Source organism: Nematolebias whitei, chromosome 7 (genome assembly GCF_014905685.2).
Source record: "Nematolebias whitei isolate Nwh7 chromosome 7, NemWhi1, whole genome shotgun sequence".
Taxonomy (NCBI): domain Eukaryota; kingdom Metazoa; phylum Chordata; class Actinopteri; order Cyprinodontiformes; family Rivulidae; genus Nematolebias; species Nematolebias whitei.
The window spans coordinates 33,925,721-33,949,139 of NC_056504.1; the positions used below are offsets into that span (position 1 = coordinate 33,925,721).

General features: G+C 40.3%; 1 protein-coding gene across 1 annotated transcript in view; it reads right to left on the reverse strand.

Annotated features, from left to right (window-relative positions):
* Nucleotides 1-23,419, reverse strand: part of kif5ab (kinesin family member 5A, b) — a 104,554-nt gene that overhangs the window by 20,415 nt on the left and 60,720 nt on the right. Inside the window, exons 15-25 of the mRNA XM_037679817.1 lie at nt 20,283-20,429; nt 19,703-19,891; nt 19,006-19,123; nt 15,482-15,546; nt 14,889-14,998; nt 11,610-11,711; nt 11,067-11,127; nt 10,901-10,972; nt 10,684-10,788; nt 6,374-6,590; nt 3,541-3,775 (exon numbers count right to left, since the gene is read on the reverse strand). Of these exons, the coding sequence (XP_037535745.1) occupies nt 3,541-3,775; nt 6,374-6,590; nt 10,684-10,788; nt 10,901-10,972; nt 11,067-11,127; nt 11,610-11,711; nt 14,889-14,998; nt 15,482-15,546; nt 19,006-19,123; nt 19,703-19,891; nt 20,283-20,429 (1,421 nt within the window). The remainder of the gene's footprint in view (nt 1-3,540; nt 3,776-6,373; nt 6,591-10,683; nt 10,789-10,900; nt 10,973-11,066; nt 11,128-11,609; nt 11,712-14,888; nt 14,999-15,481; nt 15,547-19,005; nt 19,124-19,702; nt 19,892-20,282; nt 20,430-23,419) is intronic.

The following is a 23,419-nucleotide window of genomic DNA, read 5'->3' on the forward strand; positions in this document are numbered from 1 at the left end:
AATCCGTGTTAATTGATGAATATATCCGAGCATCTGTTCATCTACATAGTGACTATACAGACAATAATAATAATACTAGAACCTGATTTACATTTGGACTGTTTTTGTCCTGTTGAACTCTCTGAATTGTCAAAATAATAGCTTCATCCAAACCATCCACATGTCTGCTAGATCCCATCCCAACCAGACTGTTTAAAGAGGTATTTCCCCTAATTAATATCCACAATTTGGGTCTACTTAATTTGCCTTTAATGAATGGTTATGTACCACAGAGCTTTAAGGTTGCTGTAATTAAACCTTTACTTAAGAAACCTGACCTTGATTCAGGAACTCTGGCCAATTATAGGCCTATATCTAATCTAACTTTAATATAAAAAAATCATGAGAAAATACTTGCAAATCCATTGTGTGAACATCTGAACAGAAATAATCAGTTTGAGGAATTTCAGTCAGGGTTTAGAGATCATCATTGCACAAACAGCAATGGTGAAAGTTACTCATGATATTCTCATGTCCTCAGAAAATGGACTTTTGTCTGCACTGGTCCTGTTAGACCTCAGTGCTGCATTTGATACAAGTGATCACAATATTTTACTACAGAGACTTGAATATGATATTGGGATTACAGGAACAGCTCTAAAATGGTTTAAATCATATTTAAAATGTATTTATCATTCCAGTTTGTAAATGTAAATAATGAATCTTCTTCATACACCAAAATTAGTCATGGAGTTCCTCAGGGTTCGGTGCTTGGATCAATACTCTTTACCTTTATATGCTTCCATTAGGTAATGTTATTAAACAGCATGGGATACATTTTCATTGTTATACTGATGATACACAATTATATTTGTCCACGAAACTCAATGAATCCAATCAGTTACTTAGACTACATGTCTTAAAGACATAAAATTATGGATGACCCTTAATTTTCAGCTTTTAAACTTAGGCAAGACAGAGATTGTGGTTTTGGGACCTGAGCAATTGGGGAATACATTTTTCAGTTTTTTCACTTCCTCTGGATGGCATTAATCTGTCCTCCAGCTCTAATGTTAAAAATCTTGGTGTTATTTTTGATCCGGACATGTCTTTTATGCCCCACATTAAAAACATTACTAGAACTGCCTTCTTCCACCTGCGTAAATCACTAAAATGAGAAACATCTTATCTAAAATGATGCATAAAAACTGGTTATTGCATTTGTCACATCTAGACTGGACTATTGCAATGGATTATTGTCTGGGTGTCCAAAAACTTCTTTAAAAAGTCTTCAGTTGATCCAAAATGCTGCTGCCAGTGTCTTAACTGGAGTTAGTAGGAGAGATCATATCTCTCCAGTTTTAGCTTCTCTCCACTGGCTCCCTGTCAAATTCAGAATGGAATTCAAAATCTTACTTCTAACCTACAAAGCTCTCAACAACCTAGCTCCATCTTATATTACAGATCAGATTGTTTTATACTTTCCTAACAGAGCACTTCGTACTCAAGGCTGCAGGTTTACTTGTGGTTCCTAGAGTTTCCAAGAGCAGAATGGGAGGAAGGTCTTTCAGTTACCAGGCTCCTCTCTCATGGAACCAACTTCCAGTTAGTTTCTGTCCATAAGGCTGACACCTTGTCTACTTTGAAGATTAGGTTTAGATCTTTACTTTTTAATAAATTATTAATCTGTATTTAACCAAGCAAATCCCATTGAGATCACAGATCTCTTTTGCACTGGAGGCCTGAGCCTGAAGGCAGCCTAACATGCATGTTTTTTGTCTGTGGGAGGAAACCGGAGTACTGCTGTTATAGGGTTAGACTGCTGGAGGATAAAATTGACCACATTTCCTCACTCTGCTGATGTCTTTACTTGATCTACTCTGCCTGTTTTATTTGTAATCGCCCTGAGCCTGGTTCTGCTGGGGGATTTCTTAAAACTGAGTTTTTCCTTTCTACTGTTTTTTTTTTTTTTTTTTTTTTTTTTTTTTTTGAGCTCAGTTTAAGTGTAGAAACATTGTGAAGTGTTTCAATGAACTTATCGTCATCGCTCAATTTTTTTTATTTTTTTTATTTATTATTATTTATTTATTTATTTTTTAAAGAGAGAAGAAAGAAGAATAATTAAATAATAAAAGAGAAATAGATAAGACGAGAGACCACCACGACAAAACAACATGCACAGCACAATGCCACCCACAATATCACCATGAAACATTCGACATTGCACAAGGAATCATCTAGCTTCCACCACTACCCAACCTAGCGTGCATCTGTCACAGCACCTGAATCCAAACACCCGCGCAAGCACGCCTGCCACCACCAGATTTCTCCAAAAGAATGCCCAATAGTGGACGCGGGGGCCCACAGACCCGTCCCCCAGGACACAATGGCAACATAGGGAGGACCGGAGCCACAGACACACAGCGGCCCACAGGCCCGGAGCCCCAGGAGGCTCCCAACAGGGAGAACCGCACCCCCCCAGAGAGGAGCAGAGGAAAGAACCGGGTGACCCCAGCCACCACAATGCAGAGCTTCCAGGAAGCTGCAGCGACGAGCCCACAGGTCCGGCCGGCGACCCATGCCCCCCCAAGTAGATCCGGCCATGGACACCGAGCCCCAAGCCCCGAGGCCATACCACCCCCCGGCAGAGCCCCGACAGAGCCAGGGCACCCAGGCCCCGCCAGGCAGCAACCAGGGCAGACCGACGTGCACCCCACCACCCAGCCCAGACACCGAGAGCCACCAATGCACCGGCGGCAAGGGGGTCCCCCGCCAAAGGGGGGCACGACCGGGGGGAGTGGGCCCCACACCAAATGTGGGGCCCAAATTGATCCAAGAGAGGGGTACCACCAAAAACCCAACCTGAGCAACCAACAGGCCTTTCTACTGTTGCCAGTGTGCTTGCTCAGGATGGGAGACTGTGACGAAGTGGATTCAACACAATATGCTGGCTTCCTTAGATAGATAACTTTTACTAATTGGCTTTTTTAATATTTGTGAATGTTTTTGTGCAGAGACGACTTCTGTTGTGACTTGGCAATATATAAATAAATGGAACTGAATTAATTATAACAACATTATTAATAATAACAACAATAATAATAATAATAAAGCTAGCACAAAAAATGCATTAACTCAGACTCATTTTTATAGATTTTCCTGAGCCTTCAGTATTCCTTGAAAGGTTGCCATGGCAACCTCACTGCAGCTGAGGATGGAAGATATATAAGGTGCTAAAGTGAACCTTGAGTTCAAATTATCTTGTTAAACCACAATGTCAGAAGTTAAGAAAGTTGTTAAGAGCTCAGACTAAAATGTAGCAAATAGAATTTGAATTCAGCTGAACTAAAAACTTTTTTATTTTTTTAAAACTTTAAAACTTAAAAAGTTTGAGAAAGTGCATTTATATTTGGTTGTCTGAACAAAATGTTCATCATCGCTGATTGGCTGAAATGATCAAGTTTAAGGGCATTTTAATGCTTTCTTTTGGTCAGACAGTATTGTGAAGCATGAAAGTGCCACAAAATATGACATAATCAACATAAAGCTGATTTTACTCACATGTTCTGGTCGTCGCTGTCTTGCATGTCGTTGATCTGTGAGTCAAGGTGTTCTGTTGGGCTGTTCTGGTTTGAGTCAGTCTCAGGTAGTCTGTCCTCTGTTTCTTTTGCTGGTTTGTTGTTTTTGTTCTGCAAAGCATTGTAGCTGAAGGGAACCGGGCTCCCGTTGTAGCCTCGAATGAAGAAGGGGTTGAAGGGGGAGCAGAGCGGGTAGTGGCCGGGGCGCACAGGCTTGGCTGTGAGATAACAAGAGGATTAATGCACTGATTAAACAACTCATTCTAAAAACTAAAGGACTTGTTTATTTTTCCTAAAGGATGGAGCACCACATGGTGAATTAGCAAAAAAGCACAAAGGTTTGAATGTGTCTGGAGTAATGTGAACATATTAATTTACAGCACAGTTTCCCTTTATTCTTAATTGCCATTGTAAAAACCCTCTATAGAAACGCATCATTTTAAAAACCCTCACATAAATCAATATCTCGTTTTCTCATAGCAGCAGCATATACGTCTCTAAATTCTTCATTGCAATTACCTTTGGTTGAACCCGCAATGATAGTAGTTGAAGATTAAAATGAATTGCACTAATTTCAAAAAAATGACATTTCTCTCAAAAGAGCATGCAAACTCTGTGAGTCTTTGCCTGTGATTTGTTTCACTAAACAACTAAATCCCCTTCAAGCACGTGTTGTCTCTGTTTTGATTATTCCCCTTTCTGCAACCTATACACAGCCCTGCTGCTAAATTTATTTTACACCTTATGAGCTATCATAGCTTAAACACACTATGTATTTAGGATCATTCTATTTTTCAATTACAAAGTACAAAGTAAGACTAACCATCAGCAAAAAGGGCTGAAAAATGTTTTTTTTTTTTTAAGTGCTGATAGAGGAAAGGAAAGGATGGCAGATGAGTGGAGGTATACATGGGATGTAGTTTATGAAGTAGGCACAGCAGGGACATAAATGGGATGGTTGCATCAGGGGGAGCAATTTCTCTCACAGTCTGATGGAAAGAGAGTGAAGTAGCAGATGTGAGAGATGAAATAGAGGCTGGAAAATATCTACCCTGTGAAAGAGAACGCATACTGGGAGACTGAATTTATTCTAATTATCAGACCTAGACTTTATGATGTGTATCATAAATGTAACTGTGGTCAGACTTTTACATGCACTCATTGTGGACTTAACAACTTGGGGATTTTAATTACTTTTTAACCATTTTTTTCCAGGATGTAATGATTATACAACATATAAATTTGATGATTTTTTTAAAACAAGAATTGAGTGCACCATTTTTTTTAAATGACTGAGATGTATTCCTAATCAGGATATAATCTAAATTATACATACAGGTTGAAATATATTCATACATTCACCTAAGACTTTCAAGATGTGGTGCTGAAGGTTGAAGAATGCATTTTAACTGGAATAGATCAAGGCTTGCTTTTCATAAGTGATCATGACTGAACACAGCTGGAAAGTTCCTTTAGCCAGCAGAAAAATAATTGGACCAGGAACAATTAAGGCTCAAGCCTGTTATGAGCTGGCACACCAGTGTCACACCCCACGGTGAAGCAAGTCTCACATCACTGTGGACTAAGAGGCTACCGATCGAGAAAGAGACCTCTGCTCCTATAATGTCGCCTTCAAGCTCAACTAAAATTTGCAACTGTCCATAATGTCAAATCCAACCTGGAGATAAATGTTAAGGTAAAACAAGACAAAGAGCTGTTTGGCCTCCAAGATGAGAAGTGCAGTAAGTCTGGAGGAGTTGAGGTGGGGTTTTCAGACCTGAGAAAACTGCATCAACAGCTGGACAGTTGAAACCTGGACGCAGGTGGGTGTCCAGCAGAACCATTATTCTAAACACACGTCAACATTGGTTTCTGATTGGGTGAAGCTGGTCGGCATTATGCCTCTGGCATAGCGCTGTCCAAGCTGTGACATTAAGTCTGTCAAAAATGTATGGATTAGGCAAATGAAAACAGTCATAGAATATGATAGTGTTTATCAGATATTGCAAAGTATGGTGTAAAAATGCAACAGCGCCCCCTACGGTCACAATATACAGTGGTCACAGAATATGGTGTAACGCCAGCTCAAATTAACCACTGGATTAGGCTTAAAACAGGTCTGTGCCAAGAAACCAATCGATATAAAGGATTTGTAACAATTCTGCCAAGAGGAGTTGTGCCAGAAGCTTGTTGATAGCTACAATAAAGGTGTGGTTAAGGTAAACCTTACTGAGGAACATTTAGTCAAATATTATTTAGGATGTATGCAGTGTATTAGAAATTTAATGTTTAAGTCTGACCCTGTGTGGATTAGAGAAATCTATAATAAAATCCAACTTGTGCAACCAATTCTAAAGGAATTAAGTAAAAAATCATGGACGTTGTGCACTCATACATTTTTTTACTTGAGTGTTGTGCACTTAAATAATAAAAAAAACTCAAAATTACAATGACATCCATAATGACTTAATCAAATTCATGCCCAGCTTTTGTCGTGATTTGACATTTCCTCTCTTTAAATCTCGAGTTTTAAACACACGACTACGTTACACAAATCAGTGTCTGTTCAATTAGATGTAAAACTTGACAATAACAAAACAAATCTAACTATTTAATTACACCTTTTTCAGTTTCTATAAATCTAACTATTATAGTATCGACTCTTATGCCTTTTATTTTAGAGGAAAAAGGCAGCAACCCTATGTAAATTTTTGATATTTACTATGTAGATAGGTTTTAAAGAAACATCACATGCAACAGTAGTAATGTGTAGCTCGCTGAGGTAAATTTTCTGACCAATCAGGAGTTTCTGTCACCTATCTGTGCAGCGTGGGGACGACGGAAGGGATAGCGAGCCCTCATCACATCTTTGATTCTCTCCACCTCCTGTTGGTAGCGATGTCTGTCATTTATGGCTCCTTCCTTTGCTTCCTTCAATGCTCCCTCCAACGCTTTAACTCGCTCAGCTGTAGAGCGAAGACGTTTCTCTAACTTCGGAAGCTCACAGCGAAGATCTGCGTTGTCACGTACCAGCTGAAACACATGAGAGAGAAAAACAAGTTTAGTCAACATCTGATAGAGCACACAAAAGAAAGCAATGAAACATTTTTCCTGCTGCAAATTCTGCCTGCTGATGTGATGAAAGAATATATTTCCACAGATGGAAGATTTAATACATAGCTGTCTTTATTTTGAGCTAAATGCTAACTGCAGTTGTAAATACTTTTCAAATCATTCAAGTAATGGACATGAGAAAAAGCAAATAAGCAGTTGGTCTGTGCGGGCTAGTTTTGGATTAGCATCTACCCCATTTTCTGGTGAATAAGTCACTCTGGAGTATAAGTCGCATCAGTCAACAAAAACCATCATGAAGAGGAAAAAACATATATAAATCGCTTCGGCGTATACCGTATTTTTTGCCATACACGTTGCACTACCCTATAAGTTGCATCAGTCCAAATATGTCGAATAAAGTGGAAAAATCCATAAATACGTCGCTTCGCCATATAGGTCGCTTCGCCATATAGGTCGCTTCTATTATGCATGACCGCTGACAACCTGGAAATGTAGGCCAAACCCAGAAATGTGGGCCGGTGTTGTGCCAAAAATCGATTGGCTGACAAATGGCGGCTATGGGAGCGTGGACGGGAGAACTTTAACAAGAATATAACAAGATTAACACTTAAAAATGATTATTTGTTTGCTCAAAATTATAGCAAAGGTGTGTCTCAGTCTTATTTTTTTAATTTCACCTGGTTGGGCAGCACCATCCATCCATCCATCTATTGAGATTGGAGCCACTAGCTCACCTCCGTTCTTCCACCTTCACCAGCTGAGTGAAGCAAGCGCGCACGGGAGGACTCACTGTTGTAGTTCTTAGACGTTTAAAGCGTCAGTCAAAATTGTGTTATGAATATATAAAAAAAAGTATATAAGTCGCTTCGGTGTATAAGTTGCTGGACTGACAAATCTATGCAAAAAAACTGTGACTTTATATACTGGAAAATACTGTACTCTGCCTCCTTCTGATGATTAGAGCACCATCTTCTGGGTGCCCTTCTCTGGTCAGCAGCTGCCTCCTCAGCAGTTCAGTGTCATTAATCTTACACAAACAGTTGTAGATTCTTTTTCATCCTTACAGCAATATAATATAGAAAGAAAATTATAATTTAAAGTGTCCTCTGTATTTTTGCACAGGCATCCATTTCCAATTTCCATATCATGAAGTCCTCTGACAATGGTTGTGACTGCACTTTAGAACATTTCTCCAAGAAAAATAGAAGCTTTCTCTCTAAATTGAAGTTGCAGCTATCATTTATGAATCATTTTTCATCCATTTAAAAGTGTCATTACTTCCTCATGAGTTCTGTACTCATATTTAAGACATAAAAACTGAATAAAATGAGTTGATTGATTATTTTCCTGCAATGTCTGACTTGTTTATTTGAGCATGGAATGGACTTTCAAAAGTATAGATTGGCTGTAACAGGTTTCTATGGAAATACTATATTGAGAAAATAATGTAAAGCAGAAAATGCTTGTTTGCAGTCAGGAAATGAGCCGTTGTAGAAGGCCATAAAGCAAAATTGATGTGGAGATAATCTGAGTTTCTATTACTTCTCTTTGGATGTTTCATAGAAGAGGGAGAGGAAACAACTGAGCACATTAAACAGTGACACTCTCCACGATCATGCAAACTAATCTTTACCCTGCAGAGATTCTGAGCACAAGGGCTGAGGGTTCTCCGTGCAGACAAATTAATCTGAACAAGCAAAACATTCATGAATTCAATATATTGGCCTGAGGTCCAGCTGCACCAATTTATTATTTTGTGGCAATCCATTTTGGAAAATAACTAAATAAATAACGGCAAACTCCCAAAGGAAGTGAACATTATATAAGTATAGATGTAAGAGATAGCAAGCTGTTATAGATGAACAGATGTTGATTAAATCTGTGGCACTTGCAGCCGGGGTGCACTGTCCCTCTTTTTGAAAGTCTTATCATGTCCCTTGTGGAGCTCGCTGATTTACGGCCGTGCCTTTTTGTTTTCCACTTCCACAGTATCAGCAGGCAGTGGATGGGACTGAGACCCCCACAAACCATTTTAGGATTGGTGCTCAGCCTGACAAACTGCTGCAGTGCAGCTTTTACCTGCCCGCCTAAGAATTTGTGCCATCTTCAACACACGTGCATCAACACTTAGTTAGTTGCTATGGTTCTTTTAGGATTATTAAAGACGGGCAGTGTGTGTGTTTGTGTGTGTGTGTGCGCGCGCACCTGAGTCTAATCTTTCTGAATGTGTTGTGTTGCGAATGCGTGAGAGGGATGATGAACGTGTCTGTTGCACCTGTTTGAGAATTAATTCCTTTATGTTAATCAAATCTAAGATTATGCTTTGTGGCTTCTTTTCCCTTAAAGTGTTACAGTTTAAAGTCTCCTGTCGCTCTGGCTTCAAGGAGAAATTCATAAGGTTACAGCGGCAAGATTGATGCTGCTGACTTTGTTTTTACCCACGGTGAAACAAAGCCAAATTATGCACCCTGTAGTGTATTTTAATTTGAAATTTTTTAATTCATCATGCATTTATATTAAGCTCAAAATGTTCTCATTTACAGCCAAACTATTATATGTGTATTAAAGCTGTGGGTTATTTACGTCATAGTAATTTTTTTTATTTTTTTAATCAAGAATTAACAGCTGATTATTAGAACAATCCTTGTTTTCATGGTTTGGACTGCTGGGCAGACTAGGTCTATTTCCCTCTGAGAGCAGCATCCATGCTATTTATATTTATAAGTGATCCCTAATAGTAGGACAAAACAATACACTCTAAAACAGACAATTACAGATGTATACATGTTTTCATAACATTCAAGATTTTCTGGGTCACTGTGGCAAAACCACTGATAATCATGATACCTAAATTATATTTACAATGTTGGCATTAAACTTACTCATTGCGAAGTATGAAATACACAATAAAAAATATCCTGAACCTTATCAAATGGTGACATTTGATACAATAATTTTCTGAAAATGTTGAAATGTAATTTTAAAATGGAGGTATGGTGTCATGTTCTGCCTCTCTGTCACTCTGCCACGCCCACGCTTCACCCACAGCTCATCAGCCCTGATTCACTGCACCTGTTCTGGTCCAGATTTAAGGACTCCTCTCACCATACCCTGCCAGATTATCGAACCCCTCACGGAAGTAGATGTCCAGCGTTCTGTTCACAGCCTTGTGTGATGTTCTCGTCTCGTCCTCACGCCTGCCTTTTGGAAACCCTGATCTGCCTGCTTGCTGCCTGCTCTTGTTTCGCCTTTCTGATTTCGTTACCAACTATCCTTTCTGGCCCAACGACTACAACTCACGGACTGCCCTACGGATTTGCATCTGGATCTCTGACCTCCGTGTATGACCCCGACCTCTAGTCCTGGACCTGGTTGGTTTTTAGATTACCCCCCCCCCACCACCACCACCACCACCGACCACACTCTCTTCAGCTCTGCCCTGTGGCGGTGACATCATCTTGCCCAACTCCCACAGGTGACCCCCCACCTGTCCTGCTTGAGAAGATTTGTGACTGTCTTTCTGTTCATCATCTCGCTCACAGAAATATTCAGTCCACTGTCATATCTCTGCAGATTGGTCCCACCACTGGATTCTCACCTCCACCAGCAGCTGCATTACAATAAACTTTTTAACCATTCATGTTGTCCGGCATCTTGAACGAATCATAAAACCCAAACCTTGTCGTGTAGACCAAATGTAAACACTGCTCTTTTATTTGCATACTACACTCAACATATCTGAGCATAAATACATGTAAGTACCAATACATCAAAATTATTGGACTTTTCAATCTCAAGCAGCTCTTCCATGGACGTTGCCATTGCTGATCTATTTTTAATAGCTTTGACTGTATCTCTAGGTGAACAAACGCAGTTGGCAAATTTTACTGATAAAAATACTGTGTAGATTCTGTTTCTTACATTATAATTAGTTTTGCCTTTATGACATTGCAGTGAATACCTTGATCGCGTTCTAAAGATGAAGGAAACAGGAAAAGCAGCAGGCAGGTGAAACACTTCTTTGCTTTCTTACATCTGCTGCTTGTGTTACCTGCTTGTGAACCTTAGTAAGCTGCTCCAAGTTGTTTTCAAGAAAGGAAATCTTTTGTCTTTGGGTGATAAATCCTCCAGTAAGATCAGGCTCCATCTCTGCACCCTGCCAATAAAAAAACAGATCCATTGGTATTGAGTATAAAAAAGAAAAGAACATGAGCTACAACTCAGTAAGGTCAAGACTGTGAAGGTTACTTCTGTCGTGCTTAGCTTACTTTTCTAACTCGAGTCGTGAGGTCTTGGACAAAAAGCTTGCGGAGGTTGTGTAAGGTGTGGAGCTCGCGACCCTACAGAAAGAGTTAAATTATTTAACAACATATTTTAGGGGATCATTGGCTCTTGGGAGATCTGGATGAATCGTGACCATGAATAATGACTTACAACTGTCTCCTCCAGCCCTTTGAGGTCCTGCTTCGACTGCTCATGCCGCTCACAGAGGAATCTATTGATGGACAAATAGATAGCCAGGCAGAAAGATTGAGAACTGAACTTATCCAGATGATTACCTCATTCACCCAGGAATAATTCATGACAAGAACAAAGCCAGCATAAACTGGCTGCCCCACTGATTGGGGGTGTTACCATCTGCCATCTGATGCAATATGCTGCAAAGGTCAGTGTAGAATGAGGCCTTTAGCAGCCAGCTGCCAACTTATTAAAAGAGAGTCTAATGAAGACGCAAAAAGGATTGGACAGAAAGAAGCAGACCATGAAAAGAAACTGGCCAAGAAAAAGCGGTAAAGAGTCACAAAATGTAAAAGGACTGACATAGCTCAAGAGTGAGTGGATCATAAATAAAGCAAAGGGAGGATAAATGGCTGAAGGAAAAAAACAAAGATGAGAATTTGAAGAGGCAGCACGCCTCCAGTTCTCCATATGGCGAGGCGTTTGAAAGATGGCCAGGAGAGTAAGGAAGAGACTCACGTCAGATCCTCCAGCTGTTGGCTCTTCTGATGCTCCTGACTTCTGAGACGTTCAAAGTCAACGTGCAGTTGTTCCAACTCCAAATGCTGTTTCTGGTTACAGCTGCAAAGAACAGAAGCTCATTCAGTCATGGTCTCATTTTTAATGATAATCAGAAAATACTATTTTAGAGCCCTGCTTTTAACAAACTCAGAAGGTGCTTGAGTGTCTGAGTCCACTGGACTCTAATAAGAAGGCCCTATCTTTGTCACAACTGACCAGGGAACAGTTAGCAGTATGTGTGGAGCTCACTGGTCAGGAGAGCCTGTAAAATGTCAATAAGTCTGCCATGTATTTAGGGGCAAGGTCCATTTATGGCTATTAAGGGTGTAAAGTACAATTTTAACTTCAATGCAGAATCTAAGTCAAACACGGGGGGATCTTCATGCCTTTTAGTCCCAGTAATCAGTCAAGATGCTGCAATTTGAACCAGCTGGAGGCAATGGAGGGATCTGATATTAAGGAAAGGACATTTGTATTTCAGAAATATTGGAATTTAGCAGAGTAATTCTGTTATTTCAAGAAATTTGGAAGAATAGAAACTGGATATTGAATCTGAAAAATAACCTCTGCACTCCCCTTTGTGGTATTATAATCTGTTTTCTTTCATGGGGCGGCTGTGGCTGAGTGGTTAGAGCAGTCGTCCTCCAACGCGAGAGTTGGGGGTTTGAATCCACCAGCAGTCACATGCCGAAGTGTTCCTGGGCAAGACAGTGAACCCCTCATAGCCTCTGATGTGTGTCCCATCAGTGTATGAATGTGATCTAAAGCACTGATTAGTCTCTTTAGAATGATTTGTTCAATTAGCTTTGTAGAGATCTAGTAGAGTGCTGTATGAATGAGTAAATGAGGCACAGATTGTAGTGTAAAGCGCTTTGAGTATCTTGAAATAAGATAGAAAGGCGCTATATAAGTACAGTCCATTTACCATTAAGTAACATTTGAATGTTGTTGTTTTTTAGTAAAATACACTTGGCATCTTGGAAGAAACATTTAAAACTATAGGGATGCACATGTACAATATTATCGGCATGGTATTGGTATCGGCCGATATTAGCGATAAAGCTAAATATCGGACATTGGCCATTTCATCAAAAAAACTCACCAATATAAAAGACATCTGTTTTGAGTTAATTTGTTATTTAAAAAACTGTCAAGTATTTCTATTAATGTACTACTACTTGTGCGCTTTTCACTTGTCACTTGTGAACAGGTTGAATTTACAGTATATTTGTGAAAATTTACAAATTTGCACTGTTCGAGTGTTGTCATTATGTTAGAGAGAGTAAATGTCATGAATAAATTTGACATTAAACATAATCCAAGTTGAAGTGTTACATCATTTTCAGCTTCCTTTTTGGTATCTGCATTTGGTAGCAGGCCAAACTGATAAAGACCATACTGAATAATGTAGTATTTTAATTCCACAGCAGAGAAAACTATGTAGTCTCTGTAAGTAGGTCTAGGGAAAAACATAGCAGTATTGGTATCGGATATCTGCCAAAAATCCAATATTGTGCATCCCTACTTAAAACCATTGTTTAATTTTTTAATCAATATATTTTATTTTTCTTTAGCCTGACATCCTTTGTGTATAACATTAGAAAAGTAAATGTTCTGTCCTGAGTCTAAGGCATCTTGCTCCAGCTCAGGAGTATGAAGGAAAACTGATGAAGAAGCTCTACTTCTAGGTGCAGAGTATTTTTCTTTCCACTTTATAATTTCTCATCAGAGCGTTTTTAGCCAGACAAGCATTTTGGCAGAGAACAGGCCTGCTTGAATTGCCTGAAGGTGTAAATACTGTAAGTCCCAATTTCAGCATCAAAATGTTCCTTTTGGCTACAAATGTGCAATACCTTTCAAAATAATGAGGCATTTATAGAATGGGCCACATGTGTACAGTACACATTGTGCTCCCTTAGTTCTAGCTATAGTGAGGGTTTTATTTTCATATATCCTTTCATATTTAAGAAAAAAATCCATCTAAAGCGAGGTGCTTTATTTTGATAGAAAGATCTGGAGGGCACCTCTGCTTCTATTTAACATGCGTTCTACCTCACCAACACCCATCCGACCGTTTTCAAGCTGCTTATCCAATTCAAACTGTGTAAGCAGGATAAGCGGAGATGCCCCAAATGTGCGTTCACACAAAAATTCTTTGCAGCTGTTCCTTTGGTGCTAACCGGCTCTCCCAGGCCAGCTGGGAAATACATTTCAGTCCCTAGAGGGGGTCTGCAGTCTACCCAGTGGTCTCCTATAAGACTCTCATGTTTCATTCATTACATCATCACATACAGGCACCTAAAGGGATGGGGGGAATTTCACTTAGTCCAATCCAGGCTGGAGGTTCTTCATGTTGAGGTTCAGCAGCAGCTCAGTCCTGAAGTCGTCCTATGCTGCAGTTTTCTCACCACGTCAACCACCCACATATATTCATCTCAGACTCTCTAGCGCCTCTAACAGCATAGACGTTTTGAAATTTAGATACGAAGACCAGTTAATGCATCTTTACCGTGAACACTTCCATGCCATTAATTGCAGCCTTGTTAAGAAAATCATACACGGATAAATACATAAAGATATAAATAGAAACAAAAAATGTTTAAAAAAAAGTTATGATATTAAAAAGAGCTTCTCAATTAGTATATCTTTTGGATTTGATGGCATCAGCAGACTCTAAAACAACAGATGGGTTCAAATTAAATGGTGACAGAATAATTGTGTTTTTAAAGCCAGCATCTGGGATGGTAAGGGCTTGAATTAGTGCCCAGTTCAAACCCAGACACTAAAACATTTGATGCATTACAATAAAATGGAAAAGATTTAGAGAGACCCTTAACTATTGATCTGTTGAAATCGTTGAAACAGTTAAAATGGTCAAAGATTTTGCTTTTACAACTACAGAAATTACACTGTGCTAAAAAAAAAAAATAAAGTCATAAATAAGCCCTGTTCAGTTATTTTTTGTTGCCAACAGCAAATTCAAAATGCACTTTTTTCCCCAATTACTTTTATTACTTGATATGCTTCATTAGGTCAGAGAATTTTCTAAGCTGCATACTAATAAAACACATTGTGATCAATGGCTTCAAGTTACAAACTGGTCTAAATATGGAAAAGGGTTTTTTGTGTGTGTGGTTTTGGTTTGTAATACTTTTTTTTAACTGTGTTGTTGGGTTATAGATGTATTAAATGAAACGTGGATTTAGAGAAACAGAAGAATTATGTTGAAGCACTGACTCGGTTAAGTCATCAATGATCCTCTGTTTCTTGCTGAGCTCGTCTCGAAGGCAGCCGAGCTGCTTGCTGTGTGTCTCACGGTGCGACTGCATCTGCTCCTCCAGTGCCCTCTGTGGTTTTAGCAACAAGAATAAAAACACAAAGACAAAATATATTAATGAGAATTATGATGGATGAGAGAAACAACGTAGCAGGAAAGGGAGAAAATATGACTAATTAACAAGAGAAAAAAACAATTACACAAATTGTGCACATGTGGACATGAAGGACCACATGAGCACTGAACGCACGTACACACACACAAATATTTGTGTCAACACACACCAGATAATCAAACTGCAGCACATTGCTCAGAAACACCAACCCTGACCAAAAACGCTCACACGAATGCAGAGCAGATTGTGAAAATGACAAATACTTCTTTCTGAAATTGATTCATCCTATTTGTATTTGTGTTTTTTTAATGAAGCGTCACAAACAAGCAGAGCTGAAGTGCACTCACACATGAAATAACAACTATAGATGCATGTGCACCTGCAGTTAAGTTCACAATGCACTAAAAAGACAAAAACTGCCGTCACTGTCATGGTTACCTTCATTTCACAGGGATTCTGCAGCGGTGTGTGATTCTCCCCTCTGGTCATCTGTGATATGCTCTCTGAAAGAAACATTTTCACAGTTAAAATTAGTGAAACTAATTTAATGAGAAAAGAGGAGGTTGACAGTTTTGACCTGGCATTGCAGCATTAACAGCTCTTAGTGTGGACAGAGGTCAAACTGTTCCAGGTCAGGCTTTGGGTAAGATACAGATCCAGGTTTTGATGTTGACTCTGCTTCTGGTGTCTGAAGATGTCTAGCACTTTAGGCAAAAATATTAACACAGACGTTTCCTTATTTAAGCACCCTTTGGCTCGCTTGTTGAGCAAGACCAAAATTAATTTAAAAACCCTTAAATCCACCGGTTATTAGATTCACTTCACTTGGAAGCCACAAGAGAAACGACTTACTTTGCCTCTGGCCTGATTTGTGAACTGTGTCAGCGCAGGGGGAGCATCTGCAGTTCGCTGCACCTGGCACAAATTTCTAATGTACCATTAATCTTTATGTGCTGGTCCTGTGAAATGTTTATTTAGCCTTGATTTCCATGTCCTCAAAAGAGTATGAAGACCTGCGGCACAGATTAAAACATCTATTGGAGTTTTTATTTTTTTATTAGAAAGTCATGCTTTTCCATTGTCACGTTGATGATGCTAAAACACTCACCGTTTAGTCCTTTTGTGATAAATTATCTTAACAAAAGATAAGGAAATGGACCCGATACTTAACATTGGTATCTCAAGTCAGCGATTTATAGTAATTTGTAGAGATGATGAGTCTTTTGTCTTCCAGCGGAGAACTATGGAATTAAAATATAGGACTTTTTTTAAGCATAGCTCTGATTTTCTGCAGGCTGTTGGTTGCTAATAGACATAAATAGCCTACATGATGATAGATAGTGCATCCAAAACGAGTTAAGGAAGATCACAAGTTCAATGAGCCGCACCATCCCCACACAAACACAAACACCATGTTTATAGAGTTAAAAGCATAAAAAATGAAGTGCACATGCCTGCAGACACAATAACTGTTGCACCACTCCACATCAGCAGTCATAACGACGGCCACTTTCTGCTTTGGCAGCAGCCAGTGAGAAAGCTAATGAGCCGACTCTTTATAGTTAAATGTAGTTGTCTCGATTTGTATTCAGGCAGCCTCAGCTTATTTTCTTTTCACGGGCCAAAGGAAATATAAATATCATTTTGAGGCCTCACAAAACATAGTGTGAGATAATGTTAAAAAATAAATAAATAAATAGTGAGATTTTTGCAGAAATTTATGAAACAACAAACTGTTCAGACATAATGTTTCCACCTTTTCATCTTGTCAGCAGTTTTCAGACAAACAAAGTACTGTATTACTAGGCAGGTCCAAGTGATGGAGCTTTTATTTCTGGGATAAATACAGGGATGTGATGCTCTACATAGTAATACAATTAGATCAAATAAATCGTTTATTCAGTGGGAATTTATTTTCTACCTGTAAACACATTTTTTGGGAAATAATAATAGCCTCAAATAAATACAAACAAGTACTTTGCTGAACAAAGGTGGTGAAAAAGCAGAGTAATATCCTAACCATTCAATGTTCCAAGATTTACGCTTGGTTCAACTCTTTGTCTGCTGAGTCCACTCTCACAGACATGACTGCTTTATGCTTTGAGCAACAACCTCAATTCCAAAACAGCACAATGATTTGCAAATTTCATAAACCCATGTTTTACTCACAATATATTATAGTAAACATTTCAATCACTGAAACTGAGAAATTGTTATATTAAGTATTGTTATATGTGGAGTTTTTTGAGCAGTAACACATCTCAAAGCAGTTGAGACATGCAGTAAATATTTATGCCGTAAAATTATCTGGTACAAATGAAAAACTGCCAGGAGAGCATTTTGCAGTTAGTTAAGGTAATTGTTAAAAGGCCAGTAAGAAAAACAGATATAAAAAAGAGCATTTTAGAGAGGCTCAATCTCTTAGAAGTAAACATGGGCTGAGGTTCACCAGTCTACAAAAAAAATTGACTAGCACATGAAACATTTCAGAATACTGTTCCTCTATGGAAATTTGGTACTTTGAATACCCTATCATTTACAGTTAATAAATAATCAAATATAAATAACTTTGTTTTGTTTGTGAGCAAAGAACAAGGATGAAAATCAAGATTGGTTTCCCTTGATCTTCAGGCCCTCAGGGGCCACTACATAAAAAAGCTCAAACTCTGTTCTGGACATCATTGCACAAATCAGTGTCTGTACACACAGTTCACTGTGCCAAGCACAAACTCTGTGTATCATGTAAAGAAGAAGATACATAGAACCACCAACCAGAAACAGTATTGTCTTCTATGGACCAAAGCTAATTTAAAGTTAAATGAGGCAAAATGAATCAAACTTTGAAATTCCTCTTAGAAACCATGTCCTTGCAAAAAGGAGAGGGATAATCTGGCCTGGTGTGAGTGTACAGTTCAAATCTTGCCTCTCTGATGCTATGGTGCATTAGAACCTGTATCAGCTTATACATCTGGAAAAAACCTAGAAATGCAGAAACGTTTATCCAGGTTTCTGAACAGCAAATGCTCCCATTCAGCAAAAAAAGAAGGAAAAAAAATCTAGTAAAGACCCAGGAATGATTACAGCAGACAATAATAGGCAGCAAATGGCAGCATGGCGGCTCAGTGGTTAGCACTGTTGCCTCACAGCAAGAAGGTCCTGGGTTCAATCCCCAGTTGGACCTGGGGTCTTTCTGTGTGGAGTTTGCATGTTCTTCTTGTGATTGCGTGGGGTTTTCTCCACATACTCCGGTTTCCTCCCACAGACGAAAAACTTACATGTTAGGCTGCCTTCAGGCCCAGGCCTCCCTTGCAAAAGAGATATGTGATCTCAATGGCATTTTCCTGGTTAAATAAAGGATAATAAATGAATCAAATAAAAAATAAAACAGGCCATCATTCTCTGCAAACCTACAGCAACTGGTCTCCTCAGTTCATCAACCTTTACAGACCGTTATTAAAAGAAGAGAGGACGCTTCACAGAGGTGCACATGGCCCTCTCTCAACATTATGGAGATGTGTTGTTGGAATAAACTCAAAATCACCTTAACATTCCTGAATTTGGTACAATTTCTTAGTTGAAGCATTTGATATATATGGTCCATTTTGAATAAAATATGGATTTACTAAATCTACAAATCAATGTGTTCTGTTTTTGTTTACATTTGATACATTATCTCAGCTTTTTCAGATTGAGGTTGCAGTTTTAATGATTGGTAAGTCTACATTGTCCCTAGGTGTGAGTGAGAGAGTGAATGCTTGTTTGTCTTGTTTGTCTCTATGTGTCCCTGTGATGGACTGGAGACCTGTCCAGGGTGTCCCCCGCCTCTCGTACAGTGATGGCTGGACATGGACACCAGTGACCCCCGTGACCCGAAAAGGAAGAAGCAGGTAAAGATAATGGATGGATGGATGTGTTTTTGTTGCACTAACTGCTGCTGGGCCTTGGTTTTGACTCAACTGTACCTTGGGCTCTGAGTCTGGCCAGCTCCTCAGTCAGAGAGTCATAGCTGTCCTCCAGCTGTCTCTTCTTCAGCTCCACATTGTGCATGTTCTCCATCAGAGAGCGGATCTTTGCCTCGTGCTGAAAGCCACAACATCAAGGATGCAGAAAGGGTACGAATGAGCAAAAGCCTCCACCCGAGAGATCACTACGCCAAAGATAAGGGACTTTTCTTCTAGGCTGAATGAATGTGGCTTCACAATAAATATTCATGATTTGCAGTCATTAGGGAATTTAGTTTAAACACTGAAGATTGTAAAATTTACATTATGATGGCCTCAGGCAACAGACAGACAGAATATGAAATGCATCATGCTTTAAGAATCAGAAGAGCATGTGCACGTTCATTTCAAGCAAAAAAAAAGCTGAAAATCTCCATGAAGACAAAAAAAAAAAAAAAAAAATCCAATTTGCTTCACTAAAGAGCTCCAAAACTACATGAAATGATAAATAAACTGACAAAGACAAGTGCAGAAAACATACTTGTGTGGTGATAATTAAGATTTTATCGTTTTTTCCATCAAAAACTCCCTGAGATGCAACAGATTAACAAGCATTTTCCTCCCTAAGACATTTTGTTTTTAACTCTTTAGTATTGACATATACAACTATACGTATCGGTTTCTTTAACGAACAGCAAATCCATCGATCTCGCTTCACCTGTGCGACAAGAAGGTGACACATGGACAGCTCCCTGCTCGTCTCCTCCATCTTGCGCTGGCATTCCATTTGGAGGCTCTCCAAGTGGCGGCAGCGCTTCACCATCGACTTCACCTCCGACTTTATCTTACTGATGAAGAGGCGGGCCACTGTGAACTCTTCCTCTATCACCCCACTGATCTCCACGGGCTGGAGAGGAAGAAGGTAAAGAGGAGGAGAGACTGTTGAAAGAGTCAATGTTTGATCAAGATTGAGCAGCGACGGTTTAAAGACCACCGGGGAATGAAAGAGGAACAAAGATCCAAAGACTTTCTGGCACTTTGTGCGTATGTGTGTTATTCAACTGTTTGGCAATGGACTGTGGAACATAAAACAAATTTAATCATCAGTCTAAATATATGAAAGATGCTTATGAAAATACCTGTAAACTATTTTGAGCATTATACTAAAACACTATAAAGAAGAAAAAATAAAGATGAATTCTGCATCTATAGTTGTAAAAAATCTAATGTTTTATTTTGTATAATGCATCAGAAAGAAGATATAATGACTCAAAACTTGTATTGTTCTCTCTACTTACCAGCTTGATTTCTCTGTTTCCAACTATGGTGCTGAACTCTCGCAGGTCCCTCATGAGGCCATTGAGAACTTCAGCAATGCGTTTCCTTTGGTGGCTGCTCACTTCCTGAATACGAGACAGCTCTGCTTCTAAAGCCATGAGGTGAGTCTGATGGAGGAGAAAACAAAGCAAAATGAGAGAATGGGAGCGGTCCAGAGCAGAGATGAAAGGAATATAAAATGATAGAGACATCAGTGATGGAGGCATTCCTATCTCATCCATTATCTTTACCCGCTTCCTCCTTTTTGGGTCGTGGGGATTACTAGTGCCCATTTCCAGCAATTACAGTGTGAGGGGTCGGGGACACCCTGGACAGGTCTCCAGTCCATCACAGGGACACAAAGACAGAAACCATTCACTCTCACTCACACCTAGGGACAATTTAGAGCATGTGTGTCAAACTCAAGGCTCGTGGGCCAAATGTGGCCCTCGTTGACACCTTATCTGGCCCCCAAGATATTATTTTAAATGTAAAATACTTTTATCTCTTTCATTTTTTCAGTAATCTTTGATTATGATGTCAAAAGTGCAACAGAAAACATCAAATGAGACCAATCAAACTCTTGTTGAGGAACCTGCAACCAAGAAAAGCTGTTTGGTATCTGACTCGAGTTAATGTAGATTCTGAAACCGGCCCTCAGTTTGAAAAAGTTTTTAATTTTGGCCCCCTTTTGTAAGTGAGTTTGACACCTCTGATTTAGAGTTACCAATCAGCCTAAAGTGCATGTTTTTGGTTTGTGGGAGGAAACCATAGTGCCTGAAGAAATCCCACGCATGCACAGAGAGAACATGCAAACTCCAAGCTGGGATTTGAACCGGCAACAGCTCTACCAACTCTCTGCTCTTTATGTTTCTTTTCCTCCCTGTAGTCCTGCTAAAGAAAGGCAACCAATAAAATATATATATTTCAGATAAGTTTAAATGCAGCACGGTGGCACAACTGGTAGAGCTGCTGCCTCTCAGCGAGCAGGTTACCCTGGTTCAAATCCCTGTCCCGGGTCCTTTCTGGGTGGAGTTTGCATGTTCTCTCAACAAAAGATCATGGATAGATGGATAAGTTCAAGTTCAAGTCAATTTTGTTGTCATTCTCATCACATGTGGTACATGAGGTAGAATTAAATTATGTACACAGGGTCCCAGTTACTTCGAACAATAGCAAAAATATAAATTGTAAAAAGAAACAGTATATGAGGATCTAAGATATAAACTAAACAAATGTCAAATGGCACACCAAAAGATCTAAGAATTACTCTAAACACTAATACTGTAAAACAATATAGCATAATAACAGCAGCCTGAACATGAGTCTGTAGTGAGCAATGAATACAGCAGCATGAGATAATCAGCAGCATGAGATTAGCAGCATGGATAATCAGCAGCACAGATAAGTCGCATATCACCAATTAAAGTGGCATTACAGTGATTTTTATTTGAGGATGCATGCAGTAATGAGGGTATATTCAAAGACACATGTTCTTTTTTAACATGTGTTCAAATTGAATCAGTGTTTGAATGAACAGGAAAGTGTGCCTTAAAATAGATTTTATTCATAATGATTTCTGCTTTAAAAGCTCGACTCTTTCCATCTCACTGTTATCTGAAAGTTTACTATTCTTATTGTTTCATTATTGAAAAGTATTATATCTTGAGGTGAGGGACCAGACAAAATGCAGCCCAAACACCCCTATGATGAGAAAAATAAATGGACTCGATGTTTCCTCGCCCGGACGTGGGTCACCAGAGCCCCACTCTGGATCCAGGCCTGGAGGTGGGGCACGCGGGCGAGCCCCTGGCAGCCGGGCTTTGACCCATGGGGCTCGGCCCGAAGAGGAGACGCGAGTCCCCTTTCCCATGGGTTCACCACCTGTGAGAGGGGCCAAAGAGGTCGGGTGCAATGTGGGATGGGTGGTGGCTGAGGGCGGGGACCCTGGCGGTCTGATCCTCGGCTACAGAAGCTGGCTATTGGGACATGGAATGTCACTTCACTGGTGGGGAAGGAGCCTGAGCTGGTGTGTGAGGTTGAGAGGAAATAGTCTGACTCACCTCGACGCATGGCTCTGGCTCTGGAACCAGTTTCCTTGAGAGGGGTTGGACGCTCTTCCACTCTGGAGTTGCCCCTGGTGAGAGGCGCCGAGCAGGAGTGGGCATACTTATTGCGCCCCATCTTGGTGCCTGTGTGTTGGGGTTCACCCCAGTGAATGAGAGGGTAGCCTCCCTCCACCTACGTGTGGGGGGATGGGTTCTGACTGTCATTTGTGCTTATGCACCAAACGGCAGCTCAGATTATCCACCTTTTTTGGAGTCCTTGGAGGGGTTACTGGAAAGTGCACCTACTGGGGACTGTCTTGTTCTGCTGGAGGAATTCAATGCTCATGTGGGCAATGCCAGTGAGACCTGGAGGAGTGTGGTTGGGAGGAACGGCCCCCCGATCTGAACCGGAGTGGTGTTCTGTTGTTGGACTTCTGTGCTCATCATGGATTGTCCATAGCAAACACCATGTTCAAGCATAAGGGTGTCCATATGTGCTCTTGGCACCAGGATACCCTAGGCAGCAGTTTGATGATCGACTTTGTCGTTGTCTCATCTGATCTGCAGCCACATGTCTTGAACACTCGGGTGAAGAGATGAGCAGAGCTGTTCGCTGATCATTACCTGGTGGTGAGATGGCTCCGATGGTGGAGGAGGATGCCGGTCAGACCTGGCAGGCCCAAACGTATTGTGGGGGTTTGCTGGGAACATTTGGCAGAGTTTCCTGTTAGACGGAGCTTTAACTCCCACCTCTGGGAGAACTTCAAACATGTTCCGGGGGAGGTAGGGGACATTGAGTCCGAGTGGGCCATGTTCCGTGCCTCTATTGTTGAGGCGGCCGCAAGATTGTCTGTGCCTGTCGCGGCGGCAACCTTAGAACCCGGTGGTGGACACCGGCTGTGAGGGATGCTGTCAGGCTGAAGAAGGAATCCTATCTGGCCTTTTTGGTCTGTGGGACTCCGGAAAAAATTGATGGGTACCGGCAGTCCAAGCAACATGCGACTCAGGTGGTCACTGAGGCAAAAACTCGGGCATGGGAGGAGTTCGGAGAGGCCCTGGAGAATGACTTC